The sequence below is a fragment of the Nicotiana attenuata genome, chromosome 12 (assembly GCF_001879085.1).
Source record: "Nicotiana attenuata strain UT chromosome 12, NIATTr2, whole genome shotgun sequence".
Lineage (NCBI taxonomy): Eukaryota > Viridiplantae > Streptophyta > Magnoliopsida > Solanales > Solanaceae > Nicotiana > Nicotiana attenuata.
This window is the reverse complement of record NC_032000.1, coordinates 27,183,495-27,198,182: the sequence shown is the minus strand read 5'-3', so window position 1 is coordinate 27,198,182 and position 14,688 is coordinate 27,183,495. Positions and strand designations below refer to the sequence as shown.

Below are 14,688 nucleotides of genomic sequence, written 5' to 3'. Positions count from 1 at the left end.
CGGGTACCGATCGGGTTGTGGGATTGAGTTATTGGTTTGGGCTGGGGTTATTGGGTTAGGCATTTTAGGTGTTGGGCTGGGTAATTTGGGCTGGTTTGGGTAGCTTTAGGTCCGAAATTAAATAGAAATAGGGCCAGATTTTAAATACCGAATTTTAACAAATAAATAATTTATAATAAATAATAAATGGATACCAAAAATATTCTTTGTGCACTAAGATGACTTAAAATAGTTGTTTAACATTTTAAAAAATATGAAAGATCATTTTCTGCATAAATAATGTAATTATACATTATTATGGGCTATTATTGCAAAGATGTGCAATTTAGCCTAAATGATGCAAAGGGAATTATAAAAATGCACTAAAATGTTAATAGCCTAATATGGATGTAAATAATGAAATTAGATGATAAAATCATTATAAAATAATTTGTGGTGCAATTAATGAATATTTATATAGTAAAATATAGGAATAAATTAATTTAAAATTCCTTTGATTTGTAGAAAATTATGTAGAAATGCTTGTATATGTCTAAAAATCAAGTGATAATGCATATGCACTATTTTTAAGGATGTGTGCCGTTGATCTTGAAAGATCAACGGCTGGGATTAAAGAACGAACGGGGCGAGTTAAAATAAAACGGGTACCGACCGGGTCCCCTGATTAGGTTATTGGGTTTAGGCTGGGGTTATTGGGTTAGGCATTTTAGGTATTGGGCTGGGTAATTTGGGCTGGTTTGGGTGGCTTTAGGTCCGAAATTAAATAAAAATAGGGCCAGATTTTAAATACCGAATTTTAACAAATAAATAATTTATAATAAATAATAAATGTATACCAAAAATATTCTTTGTGCACTAAAATGACTTTAAATAGTTTTTTAACATTTTAAAAAATGAAAAAGATCATTTTCTGCATAAATAATGTAATTATACATTAATATGGGCTATTATTGCAAAGATGTGCAATCTAGCCTAAAGGATGCAAATGTAATTATTAAAATGCACTAAAATGTTTATAATCTAATATGGATGTAAATGATAAAATTAGATGATAAAATAATTATAAAATAATTTGTGGTGCAATTAATGAATATTTATATAGTAAAATGTAGGAATAAATTGATTTAAAATCCCTTCAAATTATAGAAAATTGTGAAGAAATGCTTGTATATGTCTAAAAATCAAGTGATGATGCATATGCACTATTTTGGAAGTATATATGTATATTTTAAAATATGAGCGAAAAAATTGGGTATCAACAAAGATAAATCTGAATGAAAACACTGTTCAAAATTCGAAAAATATTCCAGCATAATACACTTGAGTTCCAGTATAATATACTGGACTTCCAACTTAATATACTGGAGTTCCAACATAATATACTGGTCCAGCATACACAGGTAGAGGTGTTCATGGTTCGGTTTGGATCGATTTTTCCCTAAAAAGAAACCATACCAAGTAAGTCGGTTTTTCAAATATTAGAACCAAACCAAACCATTTAAGTCGGTTTTTTCTCGATTTGATTTATGTCGGGTTTTGTCGATTTTTCGGTTTTTCGATTATTTGTCGGTTTTTTCTTAAATATAAGACATACACTGCCAAACACATATTCCGGCGATCACATTTTCAACGTAACACTATCAAATCAATTGCCCTTTGAGATATCTATTATTTACTAAAATATATTGATGATAATTGAATCAAATAGTGATGAATAATTTAAGGACTCAATTAAAAATATATTCTTTTTAACATGAAATGGATTCGTACACTTAACAAAAGAAAACTACCAATCAAACTAGAATATAAAGGTAAAAAACTATACTAAAAGTGCAAACGATTAACATTCACCATAAAATTTTTGAAACTTTGTATAAAATATACATATATATATAGGTGTAATAATAAATTTAAAATTGCTACTCCTATAGTCGGTTTGGTTCGGTTTTTTTCGGTTATTTTTTGGTTAAAACCAAAACCAAACCAAATTTGATCGGTTTTTAAAATTCAAAACCAAAACCAAACCAAACCAAAAAGTATCGGTTTTTTTGGTCGGTTTGGTTTGATTTTTGGTTTGATTCGGTTTTTCAGGTTTTTATGAATACCCCTATACACAGGTGCACCAATCTCCAGCATAATGTTGGAACTCTCTGTGTTGCAGCAAAATAGTGCTATTTTTCAATGACTTTGCAAACGATGACTATTTTTTAATTACCAGACCGAAAACTGTCTAGCCCCGTGCTATTTTCACTTAAAGAAGGGGTAGGTCTATAAAGGGAATCGGGTATTAAAATTAGGGGTGGGTTTTTAGTTCTTGTGATGCCACTTGTTTTTCCGTTAAAATTAGGGGTATATTTGTTCAAAACTATAACGGTGAGGGCAGTCATAGACAGATACTCAAACAAAGGATAATTTAAAACTATTTATGATAGTATATGGGTATATTTGTCTCTTTTTCGTAAAGCAAATAAAGAAGGAAAATCCCAAAAACTATCTTCCATTCTAGTCGGATCATGAGCGGCTCAGGTCCTCGCATGACTTGTTAGAGCTGCATGTGTAACCGCATTTCCCTCACGATATATATGGTGCACTAGTGGATGGTCCATCGTGGAGGAATCGCCTACAATCATATTGAGCAAGGCAAGTTTGTATTAGGTGAAGAAATAAGTTGTACCAATACCTTGGAATCTTTTCTTGCCTAGCTCAATAGCTTAAAAACGCTTAAACAATTCAAGTACAAGGACCTGATATAAATACGAGGTTAATGTTGTCATGAGATTATGACTTCTGGTCTTTATCATTATCATTCCAAGCTTCACCAAATCCCTACATACTTTTTTCCTATACTTATTTCTTCAGATGAATATTCTTATGATTCCAGAGTAATAAAGAGCGAATATTCCGTCCAGCTCATTATTTTATAATGCTGCCGAATATTCAACCCAGTTCAACTCTCACAATAACACAACCAATTTGACGAAAAGACAAAACTACCCTTCTTAGTTTCTGATCTTGACCTAAATGTAGGACCCGATGAACTACCCATATAAATTGCTAAGGTTTGAATAAATTAATGCTCATCGCACAAACCATGAGAGGTCAAGATCATAATCCGAGCAGAAAATTACAGGCAAAATCCAATTATGGGCCATACAGAATTATGTAAAATTTGTCATATTCCCAAGACTTTTATGCTTCACCTTCCAAACACATTACTTGTATAAGCTAAAAGCTGCTTCTGATCAATCGTATTATGAACTAGTACTTATATCGATTTTGAAAATTTTCACGTAGAGAGATGTATATATATTGTGTGGCAAATTCAGTATGCCTAAAATGGTGAAAACGACATGGGTTATGCTTTTTTCATTGGTCAAATTAATGGGCACTTACCTCGGTCTATAGTAAGTGACTATTTTGCCTTTTTATTTTGGTCCAAAATAAGTGGCCTTTTGCATAATCAAGAAGGAATTAACTTCGTTTTTCCAAACTTTGTCCTTGTTTACAAATTTCAATATGTCAAATTAACAATATGCTTTTAACTAAGGGTAATTTAGTCAAAATATATTTTTTTGCTAGGAGTTAGTAGTATTTTCTTAAAGGATGTGCCAAAGGCTAAAAAGTCACTTGTGTGGTTAAAAAGTTAAGGGGTAAAAGTTTTGTGGGGCGATGACATTTGTGTGGTTATAAAAGTTTCTCATTGTCAATGGTAACATGAAAAGTTTAAAGTTGAATTATTTCCAAATTTAGAAATATATCATTTATTTTGGAACAGAATAGAAAGGAAAGTACCCCATCTAATTTGAAACGGAGGAGTACAGTCAAACCTCTTTATAACAGCCTCGTGTGTTTCGAATATTTTTGGATGTTATAGCGAACATATATTATAACATAACGTAAAAATTGGTTCCGGAAAAGCTTTGACTTTTATAGTGAAGTGTTGTTATATAAGGATGTTGTTATAAAGAGGTCTGACTATACAACCATTTCGTTTGGAAATTTTTTAAAATAGAAATCCAAAATTAAGTAGGCGTTTGGACTAAAAATGTGAGCTAAAAAAAGTAATAATTGAAGTTAAGGTGAAAATATATATTTAAAAAATCAAAACTTCGTTTGGATATACATTTCACATGGAACAGTTTAGTGAGAGGGAAATATTGTTTACTTAAAAAGAGGTAAAAATCATTTTTTTTTCAAATTTGAAACTCATTTACAGAAAACTTTGAATCTCATTTTTAAAAATTCAGTTAAATGTATAACAAAACAATATTTTAAAGATGGGTTTCGAAAAAGAGAAGAAAGTGTCTGGACAAACGGTCCTTAGCTGTTTGGTTCGGAAAACAGAAGTATTTTTTAAAATCGCACCAAAGCGTTTTACGAAAATGAAAATGACCATCTCTAGATTTTCACAAACTAAAACGATTGTTTCCAGAAACCTTATACCCATAAGCAGATTCAACACATAAATTCTCCCCAATTATTTTAAGAAAATTTTCCAGAACTAGTTTTTAAGAAATTAAATTAAACCAACTCTATTACTCAAGCAACACATTAAGTATAACGGATTCTTAAACCCTCATTCTTGACTCGAAATGTGTCGATAGATCACAGCCGTTAAACCTAACGCCTCAAAGTAAAGAAAATGAATAAGGAGTGTAGCAAAATATCAATAAGGACAAAATGGTCATATACAATTTGTACAAAGAAAAATCAAAAAGGGAATCTCTTACCCAGTCAAAAGATGCATATTCTCTTGGATTCTTGGTAAGCTATCCCATTTCCAAAGTCAATGGAACGAACCAATTATTGCTCTCAAGTCTCTTTCTTTCATTAAAAGAAAATTCAATATCTTGACAATTAGGCATTAAGTATCATAAGTATACTGAAGAAATAGAATCCCAATATTTTCCTTCCTCACAACAATAATATTAAAGACTCGTCAGTGTATAGGGTGTACGTGAATAAATTACCACATGAAAAGTAGAAAAAAAAAAAGCTATTTATAAAAAGTTGAATATTCTTATTGGTGTAAGGTTTTTTTGGGAAAAACCGGACGGATTTGTCCCAAAACGAATAATACCACATCATATTAAAAGTCTCTTTAGCCCGTTTTACCCCAACACGATGTGACTCGACCAATATACAGAGCTCTTACCCCCAAGGACTTTCATTCTTGGCACCCAAAGGTTCACTAGCCTCATTTTCACAAATATGTACCATAAAGTATACTACAAAATTCAGATTTGAACTCCTTTCTATTGGCAGATTAATCAAAGTAATAAAAAAAAAAAAGTTTGAAAACTACCACACGCTATAAGGTTTTCAGAACTCGTTTGGTTACTGAGAAAATGAATTATTGACAGTTCAAAATATGGTATTATTTTATATTTTGTCTGGTTATATTTTAATTTTCGATATAAGTAATTCAGTATAATTTTTATACCACATCTAATGTGGGATAACAATTAAGGGATTAGCTATACCTGAATAAAATAAGTAAAATGATAAAATTGTCCTTCTGCCAAAGCCTTTTAAAGGAAAATCAAGGTTAATATTAGAAACAAAACATTATCAAAGTTAATTTAGTTTAAAACCAAATAAATGCTTTAGAGTATACACTACGTATATCTTATTACTAATGCAGTAAACCAAATAAATCAGAGGTACTAAATAATCTCAATATTAGTAACAATTTAGTTACGTACTAAAATTTCTAACATAATTTTATTCTCGCCAAACTATCCCTACAAGTATAGTACTCCAACCCCTTTCTCTCTTGGCAAAATAATCCAATAGGAAATAAAGACAGTAAGAAAACTGGCACACGTTATATATGACTTGGAAACTATTTAAGCCAGCCAATGGCATTAGTGATTGCATACATTGAATGTAGAGAAATAACTAACAAAGACTGTTGAGAGTTGTTTCTTCTTACTCCTTTTGAAGTTTATTTTTCTTAAGATTTTCACAGTTCCAAACATGGAGTTGGAATCTAATGCTGACAGAAAGTTTGCTCTACCAGTTGACTCAGAACATAAGGCCACTGAATTCAGAGTGTACTCTGCTTCAGCTCCTCACATGCGATCATTTCATCTTTCTTGGGTTTCTTTCTTCTCTTGTTTTGTTTCCACATTTGCTGCTCCGCCACTTCTCCCCATAATCCGTGACAATCTTGATCTTACAGCCACTGACATTGGAAATGCTGGGATTGCAGCTGTTTCTGGTGCAGTCTTTGCAAGAATTGCTATGGGAACAGCTTGTGACTTATTTGGTCCAAGACTTGCTTCATCTGCACTTATTCTCTTGACTGCACCAGCAGTTTTCTTAACTGCAATTTCCAATTCGGCAATTTCCTTCCTTCTTGTTCGATTCTTCACGGGCTTTTCACTAGCCACTTTTGTCTCGACCCAATTCTGGATGAGCTCGATGTTCTCTGCTAACGTTGTTGGCACGGCCAATGGCATAGCCGGAGGCTGGGGAAATCTTGGTGGCGGAGCTGCACAGCTAATTATGCCTTTAGTCTTTTCACTAATACATAAAATTGGTGCAACTGAGTTTACTGCTTGGAGAATTGCTTTTTTTATACCTGCCTTGTTTCAGGCTTTATCAGCATATGCTGTTTTCTTTTTAGGCCAAGATATGCCTGATGGGAATTATGCACAGCTCCATAAATCAGGAGAAAAGCATAAAGATAATATGTCAGATGTTTTGTATCATGCAGTTACCAATTATAGAGGATGGATCTTGGCATTGACTTATGGCTATTGTTTTGGAGTTGAACTTACTGTGGACAACATAATTGCACAGTATTTTTTTGACAGCTTCCATGTGAATCTTCACACAGCTGGAATTATTGCAGCCAGTTTCGGGTTAGCGAATTTATTTTCCAGGCCTGGAGGAGGGATATTGTCTGATATTGTGGCGAAAAGGTTCGGAATGAGAGGAAGGCTTTGGGCACTATGGATTGTGCAAACTATAGGAGGCTTGTTATGTGTTCTTTTAGGGAAAGTAGAATCTTTAAGTGGTTCTATTGTTGTGATGCTTGTGTTTTCAGTGTTTTGTCAAGCTGCCTGCGGCCTCACTTTCGGGGTAGTTCCATTTGTTTCAAGAAGGTATGTATTCCACCTGGTTTTTGTATTACTACTCAAGGTTTATTTTACTTAAACCTGATAAAAGGGGCCGGTTCGACTCAGGACTGACCCATTCACCATCGAGTCCTCGGCTCCATCATGGGAGTCCTCGACTCGATCATGGGCCTGGCACGGAACCTCTTTTAAGAGGACCCGTCTCAGGACGTCCTTTTAGTTCGAGACTAGATGCTTACCTCTATAGTGGGCAAATCAAGGGGTCGGGGTTCTCATTTTTTATTTATTTATAGATTTTCCCAGGGTAACTGAGGATGTTGTATTTCATCAAAAAGAATAGGAGGGTATTGCCTTGCCTCTATAATACAATAATACAACACATAAGGATAGAGGGCTATCCTTAAAAAAGGCATAGGTAAAGCTATATTCACCTTGCCCAGCAGTCAATCAAGTACCTAACTGACAAAAAAATTAGCTTTATCATACTTTGTCCTAATACTTGGTATCTGGCTTTTATCCAAAAAGTATGAACCCTTAGCTCCTTTAGGGAGATGCTGGGCAGAAAAATGGAAGGTGCCATCTGGAGTAGTAGTAGCTAGTTTAGCTAACCAGTCTGCAACCTGATTAGCCTCCCTATAACAGTGATTAATCTTGATATTAGCTTGGTGAATTAGTTGTGCAGTCCCTTCTATAAGCTTACTCATCTTGTAGTTGATAGCCTTTTTGTCCCTAAGCATGTTGGTAACCATCAGAGAATCCAATTCAAGGATGAAATTTGTGTATCCATTTTGAATGCACCAGTTCACTCCGAACCAGGCTGCATATGCCTCTGCCGCATTATGACTGCTACACTGGATAGGGAAGGAAAACGCCATCTTAGATTTCCATTGTCATCTCTAAGCACACCCCTATTCCAGCCTTCCATTCTCCTTGATAAAGCTACCATCTGTATTTAACTTGAATATGCTCCTGCCTCCGGTTTATGCCAATACACAACGATAATATTTTGGATTGGTGCATCTTCACCAAAGTGTCGCAAAAGTTTCTCCAGGGCAGAGGAATCTTGCAGCTTGGATAAGCTTTGGTCACTGCTGCTGCAATTATCCAGCAAGCATCTTTCTCCATATGCAATTATCCAGCAAGCATCTTTCTCCATATTGTACAAGCTGAACCTCTTCTGAGTCCCATACTTGCAAGCACATCTCTCCTTCCAAATAACCCAACATATGGCAATTGGGGTTATCTGCAAGACTAGTTTGTGGACATCATTCACAGCTTTTACCTGCCACCATGTGTTAAGCATATATCTACCAGGACAATTTTGATATTTAATACCTAATGGAGACCCAAATAGTTTCCATATATAATTGGCTGCATTTCCTTCAATAAAAACATGATGCATTGTTTCATTTTTAAAGTTTGAGCAGCAGTTACATTTTGAAACCATTTGCTTTCCAAATCTAAGAATTACCTCATCAAAAGGAAGTTTACCTTTCCATAGTCTCCAAGTAAGAAAAGAGAGTTTAAAAGGGATACAAGAATGCCAAACCTTACTAAGGAGATGCTGCCTTGGTTTTTTGGATCGTATCATCTGCCATGCTGTATTGTTGGAATATTTTCCATTTTCTGTAAGCTTCCAGTGACTTTGATCTATTGTGTTATGATTTCCAAGATCAATATGAGCTATTTCAGTTGCTATGTCTTCTGGAAGGAAATCTTTTAATTTACTCATATTCCAGATGCCATCCAGAATAAAGTCCTTAACCTGGACTTTGAAGCTAGTGTTAACATTTGGAACTAAGCTAGCTAATGGCCCTTTGCAAGTCCAGTTGTCCCACCATAAACTAATATTTCCTGAATTAACTTGCCAAATCATGTTTTTCTCAGCATTTTCCCTAACCTGGAGCATATGCTTCCAAGCATGAGAATTTCCAGAAACCCACTTTTTAGCAACAGGGTGGGACCTAATACAATACTAGTGTTTAAGAAAAGTAGCCCATAAAGAGTTTGTGGACCTAAATCTCCACCATCTTTTACTGGCCAAGACATCACTGATAATCTTTCATTTTCCTGATGCCGATACCTCCCTCTTCAATAGGAGCACACAAATTATCCCATGAACTCCAGCGGTATTTCTTTTGATCACCACTGGAACCCCATAAGAAATTAGCCATGTGCTTCTCAATGAGCTTAATAGTTCCTTTCGGAGGGGCCATAGCAGACAAGGTATAAATAGGCAAAGATTGAAGGACGCTTTTAATTAAAACAATCTTACCTCCATAGGATAATAGCTTTCCTTGCCAGCCATTTAATCTCTTAACCACTTTACTAACCATGTTGTCAAAGTAAGCTATTTTTTTCCTACCCACGTAAAGGGGACATCCAAGGTAGCTGAAAGGAAATTCCTTGTCCATAAATCCTGTGCAGTCTCTGATTCGATTAATCCTAGAAGCAGAAGTTTTAGGAGCAGTGAAAAAATAGCTCTTATTCCTGTTAACCAGCTGACCTGAGCTATTCTCATAATTCTTGATCTGAGTCATAATGAGATTGGCTGAAGCAGTCTTGCCACTGCTAAATATGACAATATCGTCGGCATATGCCAAATGATTAATTTGAGGTCCTCTGATAGTCATGGAAAAAGGAATGAAATTCTGATTTTCATTGAGATTGTTGAGGGACCTAGACAGTACTTCTGCAGCAAGGATGAACAAAGAGGGAGAGAGCGGGTCCCCCTGCTTTAATCCTTGAGAGTAGGTAAAAAAACCTCGTCTTGATCCATTAACTATAATGGAGTACCAAACTCCAGAAATAAGCTTGTGAATCATATCAATCCATCCCTCAGCGAACCCAAATTTTCTAAGAACGGAGGTAACAAAGAGCCATGATATTCTATCATATGCTTTTGCCATATCAAGTTTGATCATTATATTACCACCCTTATTAGATTTGGAGATGCTATGAATGATTTCTTGGGCAAGTAGTACATTCTCTGAGATCAACCTTTCATTCACAAAACCACTTTGGTTGTTGGAGACAAGTCTAGGAAGGAACTGGTTAGTCTAAGAGATAAAACTTTGGAAATAATCTTATTGGTAAAGTTAGAAAGGCTAAGAGATAAAACTTTGGAAATAATCTTATTGGTAAAGTTAGAAAGGCTAATGGGCCTGAAATCTGAGAAACAAGAGGGTGCTTCTACCTTAGGGATCAACACCAAACATGTATGAGTAAAGAACTTAGTCAAACTTTTACCGTTAAAGAAGTCAATGACAAAGGCAATAATATCAGCTTTAATAATATCCCAACAGGTATGAAAAAAAGTTCCATTATACCCATCTGGCCCAGCACTGCTAACTGTACTTAGGCTAAACAGTGCCTCCTTAATTTCAGCTTCATCTGGCATATCACCCAATCTATTGTTATCATCCTCTGAAAGATAGGTAGGGATGCAATCTAGAATAGCAGGGTTGAGGGTGGGCCGAGGAAGATTGAAAAGGGCTTGAAAATGTTTAATTGCAACTATGGCGATTTTATCTTCTCCCTTGATCCACTGGCCCCTGTTATTTCTGATTCTATGGCACCTGTAATTTTCTTCTTTTCTCCCTCATCATACAGTGAAAATACTTAGTATTATCGTCTCCGTCTTCAAACCATTTAACCTGAGCTTTTTGTTTAAGAAGAGAATCTTGTAGGCTTAACCATTTTACATATTCAGCATGAGCCTTATTCACCTCTTCTCTGCTTTGATCAGTATTGTCTTCAATATCCAATTCTTCCAAAATCTGGAGCTTTTCCTCCCATCTAACTGCATTCTCATTGATATCCCCAATTTCTTCCCTAGACCAGCGACTAAGTCTCCTACTAAGCAGCTTGAGTTTGGATTGCAAGATCCACATAGGGTTTCCATTAATCTGAGTATCCCAAGTATCTTTCACAATATCCAGAAAACCATCTTGTTTCACCCACCAGTTGAGGAATCTAAAGTACTTAATATGATTCTCATTCATATCAAAACACTTCATAAGAAGAGGTCTATGATCCAGTTCTCACCAGGTGTCTGATATTACTGTTTTGAAACTTTTGGTCCCACATATCATTGATAAAGACTCTATCAAGTCTTTTCCATATTCTTTTGTTGGGCCTTCTGTTGTTACACCAAGTGTAATTTGAGCCTGAGCATCCAAGGTCAGTGACTCCACAGTTATCCATACAGTTCTGAAATTCCAGGCTTCTATACATCCTATGAGGCTTTCCACCCAGTTTTTCACTTGGATCCATGATAATATTAAAGTCTCCTCCTATACACCATGGACCATTGACGATCTGGCTATCCAATTCCAAATTGTTCCAAAGATCTCTTCTTTCTGATGAGGTGCACTTAGCATAAACAGCAAAAATGAAGATATCTTGGGTGTCAACTGCATTCTTCATTTTTATGGTGACATGTTGATCATCATCTGCCAAGACTTCTGTCTGATTATTTGTATTCCAAAATCACCAAATTTGGCCATTGCTATTTGATAGACAATATTGGTATCCTAGAAATCTTCTGTAGCCATCAACTTTTTTTTTGTTCACTAAAGGCTCAAAGATAGCCACAAAGTGAGTTTTGTTAATTCTTGTAAGATTTTTTAATCTTTGTATGGCATTTTTGACCTAACTCCTCTTATGTTCCAGAAAATTGCACTAATCATAAGAACTTAGGGAGGGTGGCATCTTCCTTTTGTTTGCTTCTCTGCTAATGTGGGTTTTTGTTTTTACTTTTTTTTGTCAGCTTTTCTGCTTCTGCTTCTTCCTCTTCCTTCTGTGATTATATCATCTGTGTCAATATCTTCTATATTTTGAATTTTAGTAGACTCTTCTATGACATTCTTCCTGTACCATTGTGAGGGAAAACTGCATTTTCAATTTGTTCTGATGCATTCTCTTCTGGATCCCCAATCGCACAATGTAGATCATATTTGCTAAGATCCACTACTAGTTGAAGACCTGGTTGACCTCTAATATGAGTAGGCAGGCTAGAAGAACTAGAGCTACAAACATTATGCTTATTTTCCCCATTTTGAACTTTTTCCTCCATAGTTGGCCCGTTACTACTACTAACATCTTCTGACAACTGATCTGCTTGGTCTTCATCCTTCATTTCTATATTGGGTGCTTCTTTGATCTCAGTAGTATTCTCTTTCTCATTATTTATAGAGTTGCTCTTGTTGCTTTGATTTTGAGAGCCTTGTTCCTCCAAATTCTCCATGTTATCCTTCACCACTAAAAGAGAATGTTCATTGTGTGAATTGCCTTCGTACCTGTTGTTGTCCTGTTTTTACTGCCACCTTGAGATTGTGCTGGCTTAAATAAAACTTTGCTCTTTTTCTTTGGCATCTTCTTAACTTTCTTCTTTTTCTTTTTCTTCTTTCTAGTTCTTTCTGCAATAGTTTTTGCGTGAGATTCTGTTTCTCCTTATCTAATTGCACATGAGCTATTTCATTCTTTTGTTGTATTTCCTTGTGCTCCTTCTGTTTGTTCTCACTGTTTTCCTTTGGAACATTATTTCCTAGGTGAGCTTTTATATCAGACAGATCACTGCTAGCTTTAACTTCTTCTTCTTTATCTTCTGTAGCCCTCTTCTTTTCTAGAACCCTACAATTCATCATATTGTGTCCCAATTTTTTGCAATGTTTGCAGTATTTAGGAATCCCCTCATATTCCAGTTTTTGAACAAACCCCTTTAGTGGAGAGTCATCATCCTCATCCCCAACACATAATCAATTTGAGGTTTGAGCAAGTCAATTTCAGACTCTTACTTTAGCCATACTAGGCCTAGTTTTTCAACAGGTAGCAACAACTAAAGCTAAAGGAGTACCCACAGAGCTCAAGACTTGCTTAGCATAGTGCCATGTGTGCATATGAAAGGGAAGGCCGGGAAGAAGATCCCATACCGGAGCTATAGGGATGTCCTCTTCTGGTTTGAAGTCTGGTGACCACTTTTGTAGCCACATCTGCATGCCATTAATCTCAATAACCCTCCGAAACCAAACAGATTGGAAGTCTTCGTCAGTAGAGAAATCAAGGAAGACATTGTAATTGTCGTATACACCTATTTTGTAAGAGCCTTTCACCGAAATCATTTTTCTGAAACTTGACCTAATTCTTTCAATTTGTGGTCTGGGTTTTAAGAATTTTCCTACGATAGTTCGCTTACATTCCTCTGCCATGATCCCATAATAATCTCTGGATTTAAAAATGACAGCCGGCATCCCGTTGTGTGTCGGAGTATCTAGCAATTACCGCTTCTCGTTCATGGCGGATGTTGGTCACAGATGAACTAGGCAGATTGATAATTGTGTTAGCAAAGGTCCTTTTGGTTGCAATTCCTTCCCCGGTGCTAATTGTTTCGTCAGGTGGGACATTTTGGTGTTCCGGACGCGCCGAGTTGGCGCCGCCCGGAGGCTCCATCGGACGGAGCGTGATTGTTACTCGCTAAAGAGCCGTTGCAGTCCGTTGGGAGAGTAAAATTTTAGAGAGAGAATGTGGTTTCATCAAAGTTTTGGGTCGGTTCTCATTCGCTGAGGTGCTAGAGACAATATAAGAAAGAATTCAAATTCTATATACTGACTGTTGTGAAAAATATTTTTACACAAAAAGCAATTGCATGTAATTCTATGTAACAAATAATAACCTCAAGTAAATAGTAAGTAACCTGCTTGTTTTCACAAATGTCAATATATCCTTGTAAAGAACACATCTTGTCACTCGTTTATTGTTTTTGCTTAAATAGATCACTGGGCATAATTTCGGGGATGACAGGAGGAGGAGGAGGAAATGTTGGAGCAGTACTAACACAAGTAATTTTCTTTAGAGGAACAAGATATTCAACAGAAACAGGGATTACATACATGGGTATCATGATTATATGTTGCACCCTCCCCATTATGTTTATATACTTCCCACAATGGGGTGGAATGTTTTATGGTCCCTCATCTAAAGGGTTGACAGAGGAAGATTACTACATGAAAGAGTGGAGTTTAAGTGAGAAAGAGAATGGTTTTCACCAGGCAAGCATGAAATTTGCTGGTAATAGTAAAAGTGAAAGAGGTAAAAAAGTGGAATCTGCACCTACACCAATATATGGAACTCCAAATATTTGAGTTTTCAAGCAGGAAAGTGATAGCTGGTATTGTATTGCAACGTTTATTGTATTGTATTGTATTGTTCGAGTTACACTAATTTCTGTTTAAGCTTAGTTCTCCATTCTAAAGAACTCTAGTGTGATGTGTGTATTTTTCTATTTTTCCTGACTTTGCATGGTTATTTTGTTTCTCTAAGTGTTTGTGCTAGGTAATTTCTTCAACTATATATGTTTTGACAAAAAGTACGAGAAACCAGAGCCATTATATATTGAGGTGTGCAAGTTTACATGGCATATATTTCACAATTAATGTTACCGATGAGCAATGAAACTACTGGGACAATCTCTAAGTTCAAAGTTTCCACCTTCTTAACAATTGGTAGTTACACGTGTTGCCCCTTTCTAATTTGTTACTCTCTCCTGTCGACTTTTTAGTCTTTGACAAACTCTTAAGAAAATTTAAACTCTTAGAGAGAAAAA

At 35.6% G+C, this 14,688-nt stretch overlaps 1 protein-coding gene across 1 annotated transcript; it reads left to right on the top strand.

The window, feature by feature from the left end:
* Positions 5,864 to 14,495, top strand: LOC109235476 (high affinity nitrate transporter 2.5). Its single transcript, XM_019401602.1, has 2 exons — positions 5,864 to 7,112; positions 13,858 to 14,495. Exons 1-2 carry the CDS (start codon positions 5,980 to 5,982, stop codon positions 14,225 to 14,227), a joined length of 1,503 nt encoding a protein of 500 aa, XP_019257147.1. The 5' UTR covers positions 5,864 to 5,979; the 3' UTR covers positions 14,228 to 14,495.

Bases quoted from the DNA above. Each gene is read 5' to 3' on its own strand.
- LOC109235476 (XM_019401602.1), top strand. From the start codon at position 5,980: ATGGAGTTGGAATCTAATGCTGACAGAAAGTTTGCTCTACCAGTTGAC. The intron at 7,113-13,857 runs GTATGTATTCCA...TTGCTTAAATAG, and splicing joins GTTCCATTTGTTTCAAGAAG to ATCACTGGGCATAATTTCGG.